At 33.7% G+C, this 20218-nt stretch overlaps 1 protein-coding gene across 1 annotated transcript in view; it reads right to left on the bottom strand.

The window, feature by feature from the left end:
- Positions 1-20218, bottom strand: part of LOC149902132 (uncharacterized) — a 70930-nt gene that overhangs the window by 12291 nt on the left and 38421 nt on the right. The window contains exons 2-3 of the mRNA XM_090110351.1: positions 19672-20034; positions 6306-6423 (exon numbers count right to left, since the gene is read on the bottom strand). Coding sequence (XP_089966477.1) covers positions 6306-6423; positions 19672-20034 — 481 coding nt within the window. The remainder of the gene's footprint in view (positions 1-6305; positions 6424-19671; positions 20035-20218) is intronic.

The raw sequence follows: 20218 nt of genomic DNA, 5'->3' as shown, positions 1-20218 counted from the left end.
CGTATAGTTAATCTCCAACACGTTACTGTAAATGTCGTACACATTGCGTAACTTAGTTGTAAAATTTACTTACAGGTAACAATATGACCCAATTTCAGAACGGTTCCACATTACGCAACTCTGAACTAAAGCCTTCAAATCCGACACAGGTGTTTATTTTCCAAGCCAATAAACACGATCGGACTAAATGGAGTGTCAAATTATTTCCACATTTATGCAAATAGTTACAGGTAAATTAGCTTGGAGAAATTTTTGCATATGTAGTGGTGTGTATATTACTCAGATCTTAGAGCGCGTTTCCACTATATCGTTCTGACTTCTGGCCTATACAAAAATGTTTCGATATCCTAACATTACTATTTAATTTTATACTTATTCCTAGCAACACTTTTGTTTTCAATAAAAACAAGTTTTTATTTGAAAGAAAATGGTTTTGACTTTATAAAAAAAAATATATCATTCAATTTCACGTCCTTGAGCAAACGACAAGGCGACTACCGTGAAACAATAAAATATCGTGTCCATAATAATTTGTTTCATAATTAATATTTGACCATAATAATTACGAAACAAAACAAATAAATAAATCGTCACTTGATAGTGGAAAGTGGAAACACGCACAAAACCAGAATAAACCAGTTTACGCTGTCCGCAGGTGCCACGTGCAGTCGTTTGGTACCGTGAACATAAAGCACACATTTCATTCAAAAATTATAATTATTACGTATAGACCGGGAGATATTGACACAAAATTTCGAGTCATTTGTAACAGGATGGCGGTTCTACAGGGGTCTTAGTACGCAATGACAAAAAGAAATAGTTTGGAAAATCCAAAAGTGCACGCCTCATAATTTTTTTTTAATAATTATTTATTAATTATTATTTTTGTTTATTTAATAACAATTAAACCACATCGAATCAGACCCTGAAAAATAAAAGGGTTCTATTCCTGAGCATACTCAAGCGTAAGAGAAAAAAAAAGACTCGATTAGTAAAGTATTTCGGTCGCTATCGTGTTAACAAGAAAATCCTCCGCACATACAGACACACGGACGTCCAAGACAGAACTTTTTTAAACTGTTTTTTAACTAGTTTAAATAACAAAAATGACATCAAAAATATCATGAATGTTAAAAATAGTGTTTTTTCTTAATATGTGTGTGTATGTATTATCTTACAAGTGCAATGTATGATACATAAAGACATTTTAAGTTTGAAAAATCAGATGTTTTGCGCGAAGTGACAGTAGTACCCACCTCAACGCTTCGCTTATGAGGCGTGCAAAACGATGGTGTGAACACTGGTACCGGCGGCTTAGTCGCGTAGGCGTTAGTCGAACTCGTCGGAAAAATAGCGAAAGTCAAACGATTTGTAACACAAAAATTTTAGAATTTACCGATAGCCCATAAAAAAGAAGTAGGCGGTAGTGTCATGCCATACTTTTCCGGTGTGACTTACAGCTCGCCATACCGACGCGAATGTGTTGATTAAAAAAAAAACAATTCAACCATTTGTACCAGGCTAACTTTTGCACAGGTAACCATCGTCGTGCAGCTATTTACGAAAATCGCCATGCCATACTTTTCGGACGATTCCAAATGGTCGCCATACCGCCGAAAATCTGCAAAAATTTTTTTTTTCGCCAAACTTTTTGTACCAGTATTGCATTTGGATTTTTGGAGAGTATTTGATAAAATGTGACCATTATTATATTTACCATACTTCTAGTAGGGGGAAAAAGTGCTGCCATACTTAAAAAATTAATTTAGTATTAATTTATATAAGTGAAGATTTCCACCACCTAGATCTTTGAAATTTTGTATTTATATTCGTTGAACCTCAAACTTACAGGAAAAATTAGTGCCATACTGTTACTAATCGTTCAAAATACGAATAAAATCTTACAATAAAAAAAAATCTTATACACATTCGCCACCTCCCACAGGTATGGCATTATCACACTTCTATTTATAATCATTCAGGAGTTGTTGAAAAAAAAATTTAGGGTGGTACAAATGGTTCGGCGAAAAAAAAAATTTGCAGATTTTCGGCGGTATGGCGACCATTTGGAATCGTCCGAAAAGTATGGCATGGCGATTTTCGTAAATGGCTGCACGACGATGGTTACCTGTGCAAAAGTTAGCCTGGTACAAATGGTTGAATTGTTTTTTTTTAAATCAACACATTCGCGTCGGTATGGCGGGCTGTAAGTCACACCGGAAAAGTATGGCATGACACTACCGCCTACTTCTTTTTTATGGGCTATCGGTAAATTCTAAAATTTTTGTGTTACAAATTGTTTGACTTCGCTATTTTTCCGACGAGTTCGACTAACGCCTACGTGACTAAGCCGCCGGTACCAGCGTTCACACCATCGTTTTTCTTTTTGTCATTGCGTACTAAGACCCCTGTAGAACCGCCATCCTGTTACAAATGACTCGAAATTTTGTGTCAATATCTCCCGGTCTAGTTAATGTAAAAGTTATACGTATGTTAAATGTGCAAATATTAAAATAAAGTCTCATCTTTTTCAGAGGAGAAACACATATAGTTTAATTTAAAATCCCTTATATATATATAAAATAAAAACTAAAAATAAAATGTTGTTTTATTTTATTTGCTGACCATACACTACTACAAACGCAAAAATTTCTCCAAGCTAATTTACCTGTATAAGCATTTAAAAGCCAAATTGGTGCGTTTCGTTCGGAAACGGCAATAAAATTGGGGGTTCAATTTATGAAAGGCTGTTCATGATCGGAACGGGCTGTATAATCGGATTGAATCACTATGGAACTAATATTTATGATGTACTATTTAAAAAAAATACCTAAATATATAACAAAATCTTTACATTCTACAAGATACGGTCGTCAAATAAATCATTTAGATTTTTATGCACGCTCGACGTCTTGTAAATTCATCCGATTTACGCAAAATATGTGACATATCTCTTATATAAAATTCTCGTGTCACAATGTTAGTCTGCATACTCCTCCGAAACGGGTGGACCGATTCTCATGAAATTTTCTGTGAATATCGGGTAAGTCTGAGAATCGGCCAACATCTATTTCTCATATGTACCACGGGCGAAGCCGGGGCGGGCCGCTAGTATATAAAAATAAGTCGGGTTTTCCTTCCTGACGCTATAACTCCAGAATGCACGAACCGTTTTCCACGGTTTTGCATTCGTTGGAAAGGTCTCGGGCTCCGTGAGGTTTATAGCAAAGAAAAGGTGTCTCTGGTGGCGAAACGGAGTTCGCCCGTTTTGCTAGTATGTGATATTTAAATAATATGTGACTAACTTATCATACAATAATAATTAGCGATACCTTGATTATATTTTATGGAAACATTGCGGTACTGATTATTATTAATACGGTCCGCGAAGTTAATTTACTATTTATCTACAACTAATAAATAATTACGTTTGTGCCACGCCTCTTCACTGTTTTATGTTGTCTCTAAATAAACAAAACAACGTTTAATTCAAACTACTTATTTTTATTTTCGTTTATTATTATTTCACCACTAATAATGCCACCTATGTAAAAAAATATAAAATTATGCAGGTACATAGGTGATTATGATTATTATTTTCATTTATATCGATATATAGTTTTAATAATAAAGTAATTATAAGGAATAAAAAAAATCTATCGCCGATTCGATCCGCCTCGTGTTCGTTCGTTTTTTTCTATTCTTTAAAAATTTCTCGATATCTATACATTCCCTCATTTAAACAATAATAATAATATTAACTCTCAAGTACCATTGTTTATAATCAAAACAGTTTATCTCAAAAGCAATTCTAGTCCAACCCTTTAGAGTACATTATGCAAGAGCGTGACAAGCATGCAAAATTATAGATTTTCTACCGTCAAGATAGCAGATTACCTTAATAGGGGGGATTGCCCGTCACCCCTTCCTTAAAAAGATATAGTATTAATGCAACCGCACTGCGCAATGCGGTTCTACTGCAATTTTAAGGGTTTTTAGTAAGGAATTATTAAGATGAGGTTTTTGGGAGGGAACGGCATGCTGTTTACAGCAGATAGTTTGATTTATTATGACGTTATTATAGGATATGTAAACATTTATGGAAATGTATAGATGAAGCATAGAGAACACACGAAAAATAACTGACACATTTTAAATGAGCTCACGTTTCTGTCTTTATAGTTTAAAATGTTTTACTTATTTATGAAGCTACCTGCGAATTCCCATATTGAAGAGATTTATTGATCTAGAGTATCACTTTAATACTAGGTATAGTAAAATATTAAATTTTACTGCTCTATATTGCTTTATGAACAATATCGAAAACTTTTCCACTAGCGGTTGAAAATAACTTTTCACACTAAAATCAAAGCCTTTAAATATCTCGTTTGCATATTGCGTCGATTCAAACGAAGTTATATATATGTCAAATATTTCCATACAATATAAAAAGTATTCAAGTATATAACAGTATAGTATATAGTATATAACAGTTTTCCCAATGATTCATACCCAGAAAATGATTTTATAATAAGTACTTAATTGTTTTTTAACAAATAACTAAACCGCCTTCAAATCGTCAGAAAACCAAACGAAATCCTTTATAAAAATTATCAAAATCGGTTCACCCCGTCAGAAGTACTGAGGTAATAAACCTAAAAAATACAGTCGAATTGAGAAGCACCTCCATTTTTTGCATGCAAGCATCCTCCTTTTTTGAAGCCGGTTGAAAATGTTAGCATAGTTACTGATGGTAGTATGTAAAGGAAAATGTCATCCCATGAATTCCTACGGAGCGCTTATTACGGTCTCATTATGAAGCTAATTAAAATAGCATGGTTAAGTAATCTCATATACCTTAATTTCGATACAGGAGGTCATACAGGCATTCCTCCAGCGGTATGCTTTGCTATAATTTGCTTTATCTGCTATATTGGCTTGTAAATAGGAACAGTGTAATCTCGTGTAAAGGACAGGCAAAATTATCAAATTTCTCTTACATTATTTAGCTAAATTAGATAGCTCCTTGGGAGGTATTTTAATTATAGCACCACCTACACATATTTTTGAAAGAACAAGATTTTGCGTAAATCGGATGAATTTACAAGACGTCGAGCGTGCATAAAAATCTAAATGATTTATTTGACGACCGTATCTTGTAGAATGTAAAGATTTCATTATATATATTTAGGTATTTTTTTAAATAAAGTATTAAAAATAACTTGTATTCAGAGGATATATTTAAGAGAAGTGAGTAGAAGCTCGATGGGTCAAGCCTTCGGACTTCAATCTAAAAGTCGGGATATCGACAAATAGCTTATACGAATTGAATTGAGTTTATTTACATTTCAACTGCAGATTATTCACATAGGTAATTACTCCCACCACTAAAGAAAAACATCGTAAGGGAACCAATCCAAAAACCAAAAAGTTCGATGACCTATATGACATCCGCCATTCGCCATCATACCTACTGGATTACGACCTTCCAGGAGGCCTGTCTCTTGATAGAAGATTTACATCACGTCTTACATCAATTATTATGGATATTAATTAAATTATGAAGTCTACCGTCTAATCAGTTAAGTTTTCCCCCGTTTATCTTTAGTTTTCCCTGTATTTCAAACAATATTGTATACCATTTCATATCTTAAAGTTCAAAGGATTTTGGACACAATTAATATTTTATCGCGACGTATTTTTCCACTACAACAGGCTGTGGTCTGCTTTTTAATTCGTTTCATCCTGTCTGTTACAGTTAAATTCCATATATTTACATTCTAATCGTTTAGTACAAGCCTCTTAGTCCATAATCGTCAGTTAATCCGATTCACAATAATCTGATTACCCTTGGCCGTACGGTAGAATATATAATAATGATATAGAATCTCAGCGATTCGCGGTTGACTGGATTTGTTTCAAAGCCAAATATCTCGACTCGTTCATTGTTAATAATTACATATTATGTTAGTTGACCATGGGATAATAGTTATTCTTGTCTCAAGGAACGGGATGAAACACAATTTATCAAAGTTATGCTGTCTAAAGTGTACAATGGATAACATTTGAAATATTTTACCTTCAAATGTGAATTACTAAATTAGATACTTTGAATTTTATAGAATATATCCTATTTATTTAAGAATTAAAAAAGATAAATATTCGTATGATGCTTTATCGTATCCTTTATTTTATGAGCTTCACATGAAAGCAATATATTCATTCAACCTTAAAAAAATTAAACTTAAAATTAACATTGCACCTAATATCTTTATGACTTATTTTTTGCAGAAAAAACTACTTACCTCTCAGGCGTCGCGAGCGTGAGGTTCGGCGCGGGGAAGGCACCGTCCGCCGCGCAGATGACATTCACGGTGTCATCGTCAGTCTTGTTTTGTATGAGACGGAAATTCGTCTCGGGCACTGCAAGGTTGTATGGGATTAATAAAAAGTTGTATATAAAGAAAATAAATAAGCATTGTAGCAGATGCCGTACAAAATCCAATGACCAAATTTACCCCGGACATTGTCGGAAAATAAAAATAATTAATCACGACTTTGTGGACCACCATTTTTGTACGTCATCTGTGTCATAAGGTGTCATAATATTTCAATACTGCTTATAATCCATTATTCCGCAACGCCGTACAAAAATTATGGAGACAAGGGGAAAAAATCTCTATCTGTACTTTCGAATTCTCATCTGCAATCAGGTGGACAGCTTACAAGTGACGGCATAGTGCTGAATTTTATTATTTTATGCTCTTATATCGTTCTAGATAGGTCACCTGGTGGTTCAAATGACCCATAACTTTTTCAACATGGGCCTGTAGTCATGTTAGTGAACTTTTTTAGCAGATCAAAAAAAAATGTGAGTTCTTATCGCGTGCAGTTGAGTTCTACAGTTCCTGATACTTTTTAGAAATAGTTCTGGCGTTTTAACTTAAAAAACGACATTTGAAAAAATGATCTGCCAACTTCCCGTAGCAGATCATTTTTAGCAGATCAAAAAAAAATGTGAGTTCTTATCGCGTGCAGTTGAGTTCTACAGTTCCTGATACTTTTTAGAAATAGTTCTGGCGTTTTTACCTTAACAAACGACATTTGAAAAAACCCGACCTGGACCCAGCTTAACGTGATGCTAAGACGTAATGCTACGACGTGATGCTACGACGTGATGCTACGACGTGATGCTACGGCGTGATGCTACGCTGTGATGCTACGGCGTGATGCTACGGCATGTGTTACGGCGTGATGTTACGCTGTGATGCTACGGCATGATGCTACGGTGTGATGCTACGGTGTGATGCTACGGCATGATGCTACGGCGTGATGCTACGGCATGATGCTACGGCATGATGTTACGGCGTGATGCTACGGCGTGATGCTACGGCGTGATGCTACGGCGTGATGCTACGGCGTAATGCTACGACGTGATGCTACGGCGTGATGCTATGGCGTGATGCTACGGCATGATGCTACGGCATGAAGCTACGGCATGATGCTACGGCGTGATGCTACGGCGTGATGCTACGGCGTGATGCTACGGCATGATGCTACGGCGTAATGCTACGGCGTGATGCTACGGTGTAATGCTACGGCGTGATGCTACGGCATGATACTACGGCGTTTTGCTACGGCGTGATGAAATATGACATAAATAATTTCTAGTGTTTCATTTTACGCGAGTATTTCTAAAAAGTATCAGGAACTGTAGAACTCAACTGCACGCGATAAGAACTCACATTTTTTTTTTGATCTGCTAAAAATGATCTGCTACGGGAAGTTGGCAGATTATTTTTTCAAATGTCGTTTTTTAAGGTAAAAACGCCAGAACTATTTCTAAAAAGTATCAGGAACTGTAGAACTCAACTGCACGCGATAAGAACTCACATTTTTTTTGATCTGCTAAAAATTATCTACTACGGCAAGTTGGCAGATCATTTTTTCAAATGTCGTTTTTTAAGGTAAAAACGCCAGAACTATTTCTAAAAAGTATCAGGAACTGTAGAACTCAACTGCACGCGATAAGAACTCACATTTTTTTTTTGATCTGCTAAAAATGATCTGCTACGGGAAGTTGGCAGATCATTTTTTCAAATGTCGTTTTTTAAGGTAAAACGCCAAAACTATTTCTAAAAAGTATCAGGAACTGTAGAACTCAACTGCACGCGATAAGAACTCATATTTTTTTTTGATCTGCTAAAAATGATTTGCTAAGTTCATTAACATCCTGTAGTCTAAGATGGTTCATTTTATGTACATTGTATATAATTGAATACCGTCCAAATATACATTTTCTTACTGTTTAACCACTACCTATATTTAATATACTATTATCATGATTGAACAGCCTGCCCAATAGAAACTACAATAAATCGACGTAAATTTGTTGAAAGAATGAATAAGTAATATTAATGATGTTATCATGACGTAATAGTATGGAGTTCTACATGATGAAAAATCTAGTAATGTCAATCAACCGATGAACATCAATTTTGTTCATATAATACCTATTAGAATCATTAGTTTCTTATACTTTCAAAGAGAAAAGATTTTTTTTCCTATTTACAAATGTAAATTTCGTTGCACAGCTATATTGCAGCAATTGTTGCATGTTGAGAGATATAATCGGCAACTTGGCAGCTATACCTACTATTGCAGCAAGAAATTGTCAAAAAACTAGCCCGTTTTCGTTTAACCTTTATAATTTTTATATCGGTAGGATAACTAATGAAGTGTGAACATGCATGCGATAAACAAACTTTATGTAACAGCAAAAACAATTTCCGTCCAACTGTCTCTGGTATCCCATTTTTATTTAACTTTTAAGCCGAATTAGCCTTTGTTGCGAACTTTTGCTGCCGTTTTCGGTTTTAATTCTACTTGTTTGGCTTAATGTTACTTACATTTTTGTGTTAAAACTTTAGTTTTTTGCCCCAAAACGTTTGAGGTTTTAGTGGACTCTTTTAAAGTCAAACCTAGTTTATATACCTATATTTTATGTGCAATTTAAACTTTTAATATGCGCCAAGTCTAGAGATTTTGTTCGCAAATATTATTTTGTAAATTTGTCATTGTTAACGTTGTTTAAGTATTTTGTGTAGGTAACCTACAGCTTTTCAAGAAACTAATGTACCTACGTACTTTGAATTATATTTATAGCAAATTGTTTAAATAAACATTATTACCTCATATACTACCTACTGATAAAGTGATAATACATTTACCAAAAAATTCATGATCGACACATTATCACGCAGTAAATCAAAACATGCACAAATAAACTCCTTTATTAGCATCAACTTCTCAACTTCGATAATATAAGTTGCCGTAAAAATCGTGCCGTAAATTTTCAAACTGTCAAAAAGTTTAGGGCGAATGCAGGCACATATATAAAAATATTATGCACGGTGGGTACAGGTAGATTTATTGTGATGGCCTGATTTTGAACGGATGTTTTGTCCGTACTTTTGATAATATTAAAAATTCCCTGCAAATATGCTGATGAAATATTTTCTTCGTACGTAGTGAATTGAGTGACTCTAATTTCGATTTCTTTTGCGATGTAAATTATTCATTTTGAGAAAATGTTCATGACTATTTCGATCACGAAAAGTTATGACCTACTTACATTTATAATCTACGGATAGTAATTGATATACCTAACTTACAAGAGGCATTTTAACTGCAAATCTGGATATTTTCTGTAGTTCATATATCGTAATTGTGGACCAAAAGTTTTCACATCATAATCATGATGTTGGTCTATAAAGTATGTAGGTATAGTATCATTCGGTTTATAAAACATTTTTTGCACTACTACTTAGAAGAAAGAATTACTTCTAGAGTACGAAGAAAACTAAAATTATATTATAATCAACGCTCTATTAAGAATTACTTCTAGAGTACGAAGAAAACTAAAATTATATTATAATCAACGCTCTATTACTAAAAAAAAACGTGAGGCACTGCCGCGGTAAAGCTATTGCATGTTATGCCTTCAAGCCACACCTCCGCGCCTGTCGGAGTGGGGAGCGTGAGGTTTTTTCGTTACGGAATTTCTGGATTCGGTCCCCGCGCTCAAGGCCTGCGATAGAAGCTATGCAATAGCTTAAAAATATTCAACACTCGAGACAAAATAATTTCCAAAAACTTACAACAATCAGGACGTTTTTCCACCTTTCCGATCCTCAATTAAATTAGAACGTAATTTTGGAAATGCTTATAATATGAATGCGTCATTCATTTAGTTCATTCCCGCGCTTAATTTAGAAAATGCTTCTGAATAATATGAGTAGGTACAGAGAATGCTTCTATTCATGTAAACCGTCATAATGTAGAATGGTATTAAGTACAAGCCTACATACTTAATCTACATACCTACCTATGTACTTTGGCAAACTTATAGTCCCAAGAAAATTATTAAATAATAGCTAATAGTTGTAAAATACCTACTAACTTTCCTAGGACATATCGTATACCTATTCATTATAGGTACCGTAAATATATCAATTCATTCAATATTTCCAATGCTGCGCTAATACAGATATAATAATAATAAAATAGTTTATTTATAAACAAAATTAGGAAGACAAAAGACTACCTACGCATTAGGTAGGTAGATACTTAATAATATTATTTAGTTAAAGTATACATACCTAATTACATATTTAAATGTTTGCAACTCACCACATCGTGCTTTTAAATCACAATATATCCAAAATTACAGCTGATTTTTTCAAACTTATTTATATTTTCACTTAAAAATTCTCATCTGATGAGCTGTTGGCACGACACAAATTTTTATTCAATTCGCGCGCCTAATTTGAATATCGAACGCGTTCTAGCATTAATGACGAAACTACGTTCTTAATTCAAATTGTATTGGTGCCAGCAAATTGATAAACGATAAAGAGGTTATTTATATTTTAATATTTGAATTAATAAAAATGCTTTTAGGGACATTTCAATATTCGGTGAATAATTTGCTGATTATTATTAGAACGATTAAACGTTGTAATATTTAAGTATGATTTTTTTTTGTTGTTACCTACGATTTTGTTTTTTTTCAGTGGCAACCTTGGCTGATTTTTTTATTTTTTTTACGTCAGAGCAGACAAAGGGCCAGGATAAACTTATAAGAGTCTACAAAAAGGCCGTAAAACTAAGGGAATATGATATTTGCAATTTCCTTCCGTATCGGAATCCATACAAGGAGGCATAAAAAGAGATGCGAAGCGGATAGCAGATGCTGGCCCGGATAAAATTTGCTTAGCCTTACAAAAACATGGGTTGTGGTGCGAAATATGGAATGTTAATAAATATCACCTGGCGTCGATCTTGTTTTTGAAATGGTTAGGTTTAATATGATTTTTATAATAAAAAAAATGTATTGATCAATTATGGTGTTTACTAGTTTTAAAAATGGAATGTTATTGTGTAATATCAAATTTAATTTGCAAAATATTAATTTTCAATGAAATAAATATTAATATTCTAAGAAAAAAAAAATCGTAGAATATTTTGAATATGCAACATTACACACTCGGCATTTTATCAAACCATAAAATAACATAACAATTGTGCCATAAATCAGGCAATGCCATAAGGCAGAGGGCAAAGACAATCGTCTTTCCTACTATCAAAAGTATAACGTATTTGGCTAATATTGGCATACAGATTATATTTGACGAAACAACAATTTACTATAATACAGTTTGTAATATTTGCCTAATAACTAACCCAGTCAGCTTATAACTTGCAGAATACTTGAAGCTATAGGGTAGTAGGTACGTGTCATGCGGTAAGTAAAACGTTTTACGAGCGGACGAAATATGAAATTCGGTCGCCATATAACTTTACTATGTTTTGTTTTACAATGTCTAGTCAACTTTTATCGATTCCAATTTGTTTCTGATATTGAAATGTGTGTCAGCGTTTTAAAAAATGGAACTCGGTGTTCTAGAAATTTCGATGTTTTATAATTTTAATAACCAAGACTGCTTGTAATGTGTTGTTATTATGATTCGAATTTCATTTTGATAAGTGATTTGATAAAAAGAATGTTTCTCTGACTTATTGGCTACAAGGTTTGAGAGTTGCTTTTACAAACTAACCGATTCTTAAATATAAATTTGCAAAAATATAATATTTTATAATACTCGTGCTACCAAAGATACGGTTAAATTTATTGACATTATCTTTAACAAAGTACTTACTTGTACAAGTACATCATCTTTATATTATGACTGCAATTTTGCGTACCTATTGGAGGTTTTTATAAACTAAGAATTATACTATACTATAGTTAGAGCAGGCTCCAAGGAGATGTTCGTTTACAAAAATAGCGGACCTAAATCTGACTTCTGATATATATTGTATAGATCCCAGACATCCTATAGACCGATGTTGCCAACCAGTTTTGTGGTACCCCTCCCCGCACCCCGGTTATTAAATATGGCATACAAAGAAAAAAATAAAAATTTCCAAAACATGCCGTTTGGGGTATCAAATGAAAGAGCTTATTGAGTAGATCACGAATATATAGTATACTATAACATTTCTTACACTTTCTCTAAGATTTTTTAGAAAATTTACGAAAATGCTCCATTTTTGAGTTAACTTTAAACCACTATAGATTGAAAACTCATGAATATATTTTTTAAATTATTATTTTAAATAATTAACAATAGTCCATTGTTTACGATTCAATAGTTCGTAATATAATATAAGTGAGCTATGTGGTGGATTTGATGACCCCACAAAATGTTTTAAATTGCAAGGCGCAACTTTCACTGAAGTTAACGATTTGAAATCTAATCACACAGAAGCTGATTCAAGAATGTTCTGCCATATTTTTCATTCTGTCAAACACAACGACAGTGACACCGATATTTTTGTATTAGGCCTTTATTTCTGGCATAAACTTGAAAATATACTCGCCATCTTTGAATGCTCCCCCCACTCCCCCATGCAACTATTTTACTATACGAACTATTGAATCGTAAACAATGGACTATTGTTAATTATTTAAAATTATAATCTATACTAATATTATAAAGAGGAAAAGTTTGTAAGTATGTATGTATGTATGTATGTATGGTTTTCACGCAAAAACTACTGGACCGATTTCAAAAATTCTTTCACCATTAGAAAGCTGCATCTTTACTGAGCAACATAGGCTATATTGCATTTTCAAAAAAATTAGAGATCCTTGCCAAAAATGCAATAATGTAACCCAAGGTGTAAAAAAATCCTCAATAAAACTTCTGTCATCGCGTGCGCTGCGGAATCTATTGAAGATAGAACAAAAAAATGTTCTACGGTATTATAGAATGGATCAATATCTACAAGAAAGTCCGCGATACCATTTGTCCATCTTCAGTAGTTATGTTACTACAACAACTTTTTTACGTTTTCAAAGTAAATAGAAGTGCCGACAGTAATCAAACCATGTTATCCATACACATATATTAATCCTTATCCCATTAAATGATGTTTTATTATAGACTGTTTCAATACCAGCAAAATACTTTTTAAATGAAAAGAATTGGATATTCCATTCCAAAGATATAACGAATTTTTAAAAGTGTCAATCTACAGAAAATAGTAGGTATACTGTTCGAGCAGGCCGTAGTGCGGGGGTCACGGAGGAATTCTACCAATATGCGTCTTGACGGAACACAGTGGGGTTTTGGTCGGTAGGAATCCGACATAACCCACGGCCCCTCCCCCGGAGGCCGTGGGATTCTATGAAAGATTTCCCCACTAAAACAAAAAAAGGCCATAGTGCGGGACGGGGTAAAGGTGATTTTCATGTGATTAAAAATTAAACCTATAGTCCGACCTATAGTAGACTTTTCACTGTAACGATATCGCTATATATGTGGGTGAAACCGCAGGGCATTGCTAGTGCATTTATATAATGAAGCACATATAGTGCCAATTTTGTATTATAATCTTCATTGGGTAGAGTAAATTATAAACAAATCTTAAATCATTTAAGGATTACAATTATTTAATAAAACTTATATATTTCTGCACCTGACTTACATGTATACGTACACAAATTGAAACTAATTCGTCTTAAAATGCTTTATTGACATACAATACAATCAATAGTGATTGAGGTCTCTGTTTGGACTGACGTCATAATTCATGGTTGGACAAAACATTTGCTGAGGTTGTTGAATTGTCTATGATTGATTAAATATTTGTAACTTCCTCATATATTCACGCTCGATACGAAAAAGTTACGTAATGATCAATATTTAACGCCATGTTAAATAAGTTTTCTTGGAGAACACCGTTTCGTGATAGTAGAGACAATTAAAAACCACGATACCATAACAAGAGCGCGAACTTTTCTCATATCAGATCTTTTCTGCTAACACGGAAAGTTTTCGTGTCAGTATTGTCGGCACAACGTATAAAACTTGAAGTATAAGAAAAGCAAGATTGTAACGCCAAATAAAACGATATTATTAGCAACGTGTTTTTTATGAAAGAAAGTCTGTTATTCTAAATTAATAACGTAATTGCTAGTATACCTAATTAGCTTATCTAGGTGATAATTTATAAAGAACTAGCGGTCCGCCCGCGGCTTCGCCCGCGTAGTCAAAGAAAAACCCGCATAGTTCCCGTTCCCGTGGGATTTCCGGGATTGCGTCATTTTCCCGGTATAAAAAGTAGCCTATGTCTGTCTGTATGTTACTCGATCACGCCTAAACTACTGAACCAATTTGCATGAAATTATTGGTATGGAGATATTTTGATACCCGAGAAAGGACATAGGCTACCTTTTATTGCGAAATATGTACCACGGGCGAAGCCGGGGTGGACCACTAGTCTATCTACACTAATATTATAAAGAGGAAAACTTTGTTTGTTTGTTTGATTGATTGTAATGAATAGGCTCATAAACTACTGGACCGATTTTAAAAATTCTTTCACCATTCGCAAGCTACATTATCCACGAGTAACATAGGCTAGGTTTTATCCCGGAAATCCCACGGGAACGGGAACTATGCGGGTTTTTCTTTGAAAACGCGGGCGAAGCCGCAGGCGGAAAGCTAGTCTACACTAATATTATAAAGAGGAAAACTTTGTTTGTTTGTTTGTTTGATTGTAATGAATAGGCTCATAAACTACTGGACCGATTTTAAAAATTCTTTCACCATTCGAAAGCTACATTATCCACGAGTAGCATAGGCTAGGTTTTATCCCGGAAATCCCACGGGAACGGGAACTATGCGGGTTTTTCTTTGAAAACGCGGGCGAAGCCGCAGGCGGAAAGCTAGTTTAAAAAATATATTCATGAGTTTTCAATCTATAGTGGTTTAAAGTTAACTCAAAAATGGAGCATTTTCGTAAATTTTCTAAAAAATCTTAGAGAAAGTGTAAGCTCTTTCATTTGATACCCCACACGGCATGTTTCGGAAATTTTTATTTTTTTCTTTGTATGCCATATTTAATTACCGGGGTGCGGGGAGGGAGACCACAAAACTGGTTGGCAACATCTGTCTATAGGATGTCTGGGATCTATACAATATATATCAGAAGTCAGATTTAGGTCCGCTATTTTTGCAAACGAACATCTCCTTGGAGCCTGCTCTAAGTATAGTATAGAGACAGACGCTTTATCTTGTATTTTTTTGTCATTCTATCTGTTATGTCGTTTCTGTAATAAATTTTGCTTTAATCTATGCATACTTTATTCAAGACTATGTAACTTCTAAAGCTTTATAATATTACATCGGTTCCAGGCTCGCTCCATTAGTTTAATGAATTAAGTTTCCAACATATGAGCATGGTTTTAAACTTATGCTTTCCTTCAGTTTTACTTGACGCTTACTCCGTTGCTCGTGTAATAATTAAATATTTAATGTTGTTCTTTGGAAGGAAGTGAATCTGCGGAGTTTCATAGTTGATTAATATTTCATAATTTATGTATTATGCATGGAAATGGAGATTTTAAGGGATGGTGATGGGAAATGGATGAAATTTTAATGTCACTTTTGAAAAAGCAATAAAGGTACAAATAAACACATATAGGGTAACGGCACCAGTGGTCAGCCAGGCACCAGTGATCAGCCTATTGCGTTGTTTATTGGCCCTAAATATCGCTGTAATCAAAATAACCAAATCACGCGCACTTAAATAGAAGCTCTGTTTCGTTATTGGTTCATGCATCACGCGATAGGAGCAGCAGGGGGTCAGGGGAGAGAAGTAAACACGTTCGTACAGGTGCTGTCCGCCGACAAGAGCAAAAGTGTCATGTCTGCAATATTTTTTGTTTCACGTGGTGCTCTTTTGAAAGGTGAGAAATAACATATTTTAGTATGAAATGTGATTGTGTTTTATAGATAATAACTTTATAGATTACTTAGAGCATTTAATTTTATGAAATTTGATAAAAAATATTGTGTTTTTACTTAAAAATATGAGGGGCTGACCATTGGATACTGATTTTTTATGAAAGATCCAATGGCCAGCCCCTGGGGCTGATAACTGGGATTATTCCTAATTGTTAGAAAACCCAGTGGTCAGCCGCATTTCAAAATATTTTTTTCAAGCGGCTGACCACTGGGTCTCAATCTGTGGTCTCAATGATGCAGTATTCAGCCACGATGTTATTGAAATAATATTTTAAGTATAAATGCGAATGTTTGTGTTTAAATATATAAGTAATACTTCATGTTAGTTAAGTTTTACCTGAAATAATGGTATTATGTGTATTCATATCCAACAGTTATTATTGTTCCCTTTTTTTCTAGCTAAAAATGCCACCAAGACAAAAGTATCCTCCAGAGAAATCCTCCGAAAGAGATCCTCCTGTGGTTGATTATAATTATATATATTGTGGATTATAGAGACATCAATAATATTATAAACTAATATCGCTGATTTTTTTAAAAAGAATTATTGCTGTTTTTATGATAAATAATAAGAAATTCCTAGAAAATAAGAAGACACAAAGAGATTGTAATACATAGTATGTTTAAAATAATATTTGTATTATGTACGATATATTTTTTTTGTGCTAAGTGAATCGTTGCTATAAAAATGTGATTAATATAGTTGATTTTGATATAACATTGTTTATTTTGATCTCATAATTAGTTATACTTACTAAAGGCTGAACACTGGGTTCAACAAGGCTGTTTATTGGTTTTTAGAGGCTGTTCACTGGGACACTGGGCCATTTTTTGTTTAAAATTAATTATATATTTTACTAAGAGAATTATTGTTTTTGATAAACGCTGATTCGAAACTACAATAAACAATAAATCCATACATGTTGTACGTTTTTTTATTCGACGATTGTTGTAGAAATGGCAATTGTCAAAACTTCAAAAAGCTGTTATGAGGCTGACCACTGGTGCCGTTACCCTATATATTAATTTTTGTCCTATTGAGACTATGTTTAAAATCAAGAAGATCAATATTTTCAAGGTACTTAATTTAATTTTTTTTATTCTACCCTCTCTGTTTTTATTGACCCTCGCGTTAACCACTGTACCAAGGAAGCAGTCCAAAATTTAACTTATGTTGCAAAAATTCAAATCTATTTTATTTTTCAAATAAAACTCTTGCGAAGCGAGAAGGAGGTGCAGAGGAAAAATATGAATACTAGCTCACATTAGCGTAGGTAACGTTCACGACAGGAAGGCAAATGAGCGGAACTGTCGCTTGATAGAAACCCCGCACATAAGTAGAAATAAATTACTTTATACGTATAACATTTTATTTCTCTAGGCAAAAGCTGGACCTCTGTGTCTTAGAGCTGAAGCCAATGTTTCTCTTGCTTAGTATGCAAAAAGTCACCATTGAGATTTTTGATTGAATTATTTCTTTGCTTTTTGTTCCGATGCGATCAGAATTTGTACCTATGTGAAATTTTAACAAAAATATTAGGACAATATGTATATTATATCCTCACAAAAGGAAGGTAGCCTTTGAAATAAGCCAGACTATATACATACGAAATATCTCTATGCCATAAAATTTCAACCATATCCGATTAAACAGTACAAACTATTTAAAATAAAAATAAATAGTTTAATAAACATGGCAATCCTATTATTATTTATTTATTGAAATTATTCTTACAAATTATTACAATAACTTAAGTCTAAGTCCCACAAAACTGCACATGCACCTAATCACTACAAACTCTCGTATTTATAATACCAATATTTAAAACACACAGAAAGCAATCAGGAAACTCAACAATATACGCCGCTCCAACGTCAATACATCATAAACATGTGGCCAAATGGATTTTAATTAAGTCTTCGCACTAATGGACCAAGTTAAATAGGTCAGCCTGCAACTTACGTTCCAGCTTGATTAGGGATTAACTCTGAACTCGGTTCAATTTCGTGGGATTAAGATAAAAAGCAATGTAGACTTTATCAAGATGTTCTTTGTTTTAGGTTATGATGAGTAAGATTGGGGAATGATGGCGCTGATCTAGTGCTAGTTTTGGAGAATTTAATCTGTATTTTTTGGTCTCTGCGTCTGAGTTACGCTATGGTTAATAGGCCGTATTACGACCTCATATTCCCAGGCAATTTACGCCGTGAATTGAACTGATTGGCAAATTCATATATGTAATAACATAAGTAACCAAGGCTGGATAATGCAATCATAATATGAATTTGCTAGTCAGTTCAATTCACAGCGTAAACTGACTGGGAAGAAGAGGTCATAATACGGCCTCAGTTCATACTTTTCACAGCTGCCAATCTCGATTGACACTAGTTCACTAAAGCAGGCACCGCGACAGTTTTACGTGTTATGCAAAAGGGGGTGCATATTTCATCTGTGTAGTAAGAAATTATATCGTAAAACCTTCCTTGAAAACCACGCTATCCATAAAAGAAAACATTATGTAAATCGCTGCAGAAGTTTTTTGTGTTTATCACCAAGTCACCAACGGACAGATAGACATGGCGCTTTTGTTTTATAAAATATCCACTTATACTTCACAGTATGTTAGGTACCTAAATGTTTTATTATTTATCAACTGGCTATTTATAGGAACCTTATTTAGATATGTCCACTATATTTCTATGTTAATATTGTTCCAGTATTTAAATAACAAATTACCTTTTATGTGCTTTATGTAAATTAGAGGTTTATTATAATGAAAGTACAAATATCATGTGGCGTCATTAGTAGATAATTTAAAGTGAATATTAATAATTAAAATACGTTTTATTATTTAATTATCAATCTATTATAGTTGTCATAAATGTTGATAGAATTTTTGCGGCTATATAATATGGCAGCTCGCCATATCAGTTTAATTATTATAATCCTAACTATAATTTTAATGTAAATTTAGCTCAACGTTTACAAACATTTTCATTTTTTTACAGATAACAAAATCATTTTACAAATGCATGCTACGATAAATTATAGAAACTTATACCACTTCGATCCAAGTAGAGTCACAACTAATTAAAAATACTGGATATTCTATTCACTTTAATGGATAGATTTTTGCGATTACATTATATTTTCACAATGAATTTTCCTACTTATAACCTATCTACAATAATAATTAGGGTCAAAATTTAAACACCTGAATACCATCAGAAATCAATTCTGCAACAGAACGTTGTTAATATTATGATAGTAATAAACAAAAAAAGCACTCACCGAAAACAATCATTTGTTTCGTCCTAGACTCCTCCTCCATGAAGGTAGACACCACACACGTGTAGTCCCCAGATATATCTGTATTTGGTTTCACTATCCTCAACGCTCTATGCATCTTTAGAGGATCATTCGAAGCCCGATACGAGAGATCTACTCGACCCCGTAGGATGCCCATATCCTGTGGCTTCTGGGTAGCAATCCATTGGTATACAGGCCTAGCTTTGTTCTTAAAGAACCACTTCACCATCAGACCTGAAGTGTCGTTACCGTATGTGTAATCACAGTCTAATATCACCGCGTCTTGCACACCATATTGTATTATTTCGGGCACTACCACTTTCACTATTTTCACTGCGTGCAGTCCTGTAACAAAGGAAGGTAATATAAACATTTTATCAATGAAAAATCTAAATAATATTCACCTATATATTATTACATTTTATCATTAGAATAATATTTGGCTTATACGCATTTAGTGCATATTTCGTTTCTTTATTATTATGGACTAAATGCTATAATTATTTTATCGTTTTTTGATTTACCTACT

This window comes from Colias eurytheme, chromosome 15, assembly GCF_061535395.1.
Source record: "Colias eurytheme isolate Ceu_HAF_F1 chromosome 15, ilColEury1 Martin Lab GWU primary, whole genome shotgun sequence".
In the NCBI taxonomy this organism is placed as follows: Eukaryota; Metazoa; Arthropoda; class Insecta; order Lepidoptera; family Pieridae; genus Colias; species Colias eurytheme.
Note: the sequence above shows the minus strand (reverse complement) of the source record. Positions and strands in the feature narration are given on the sequence as shown.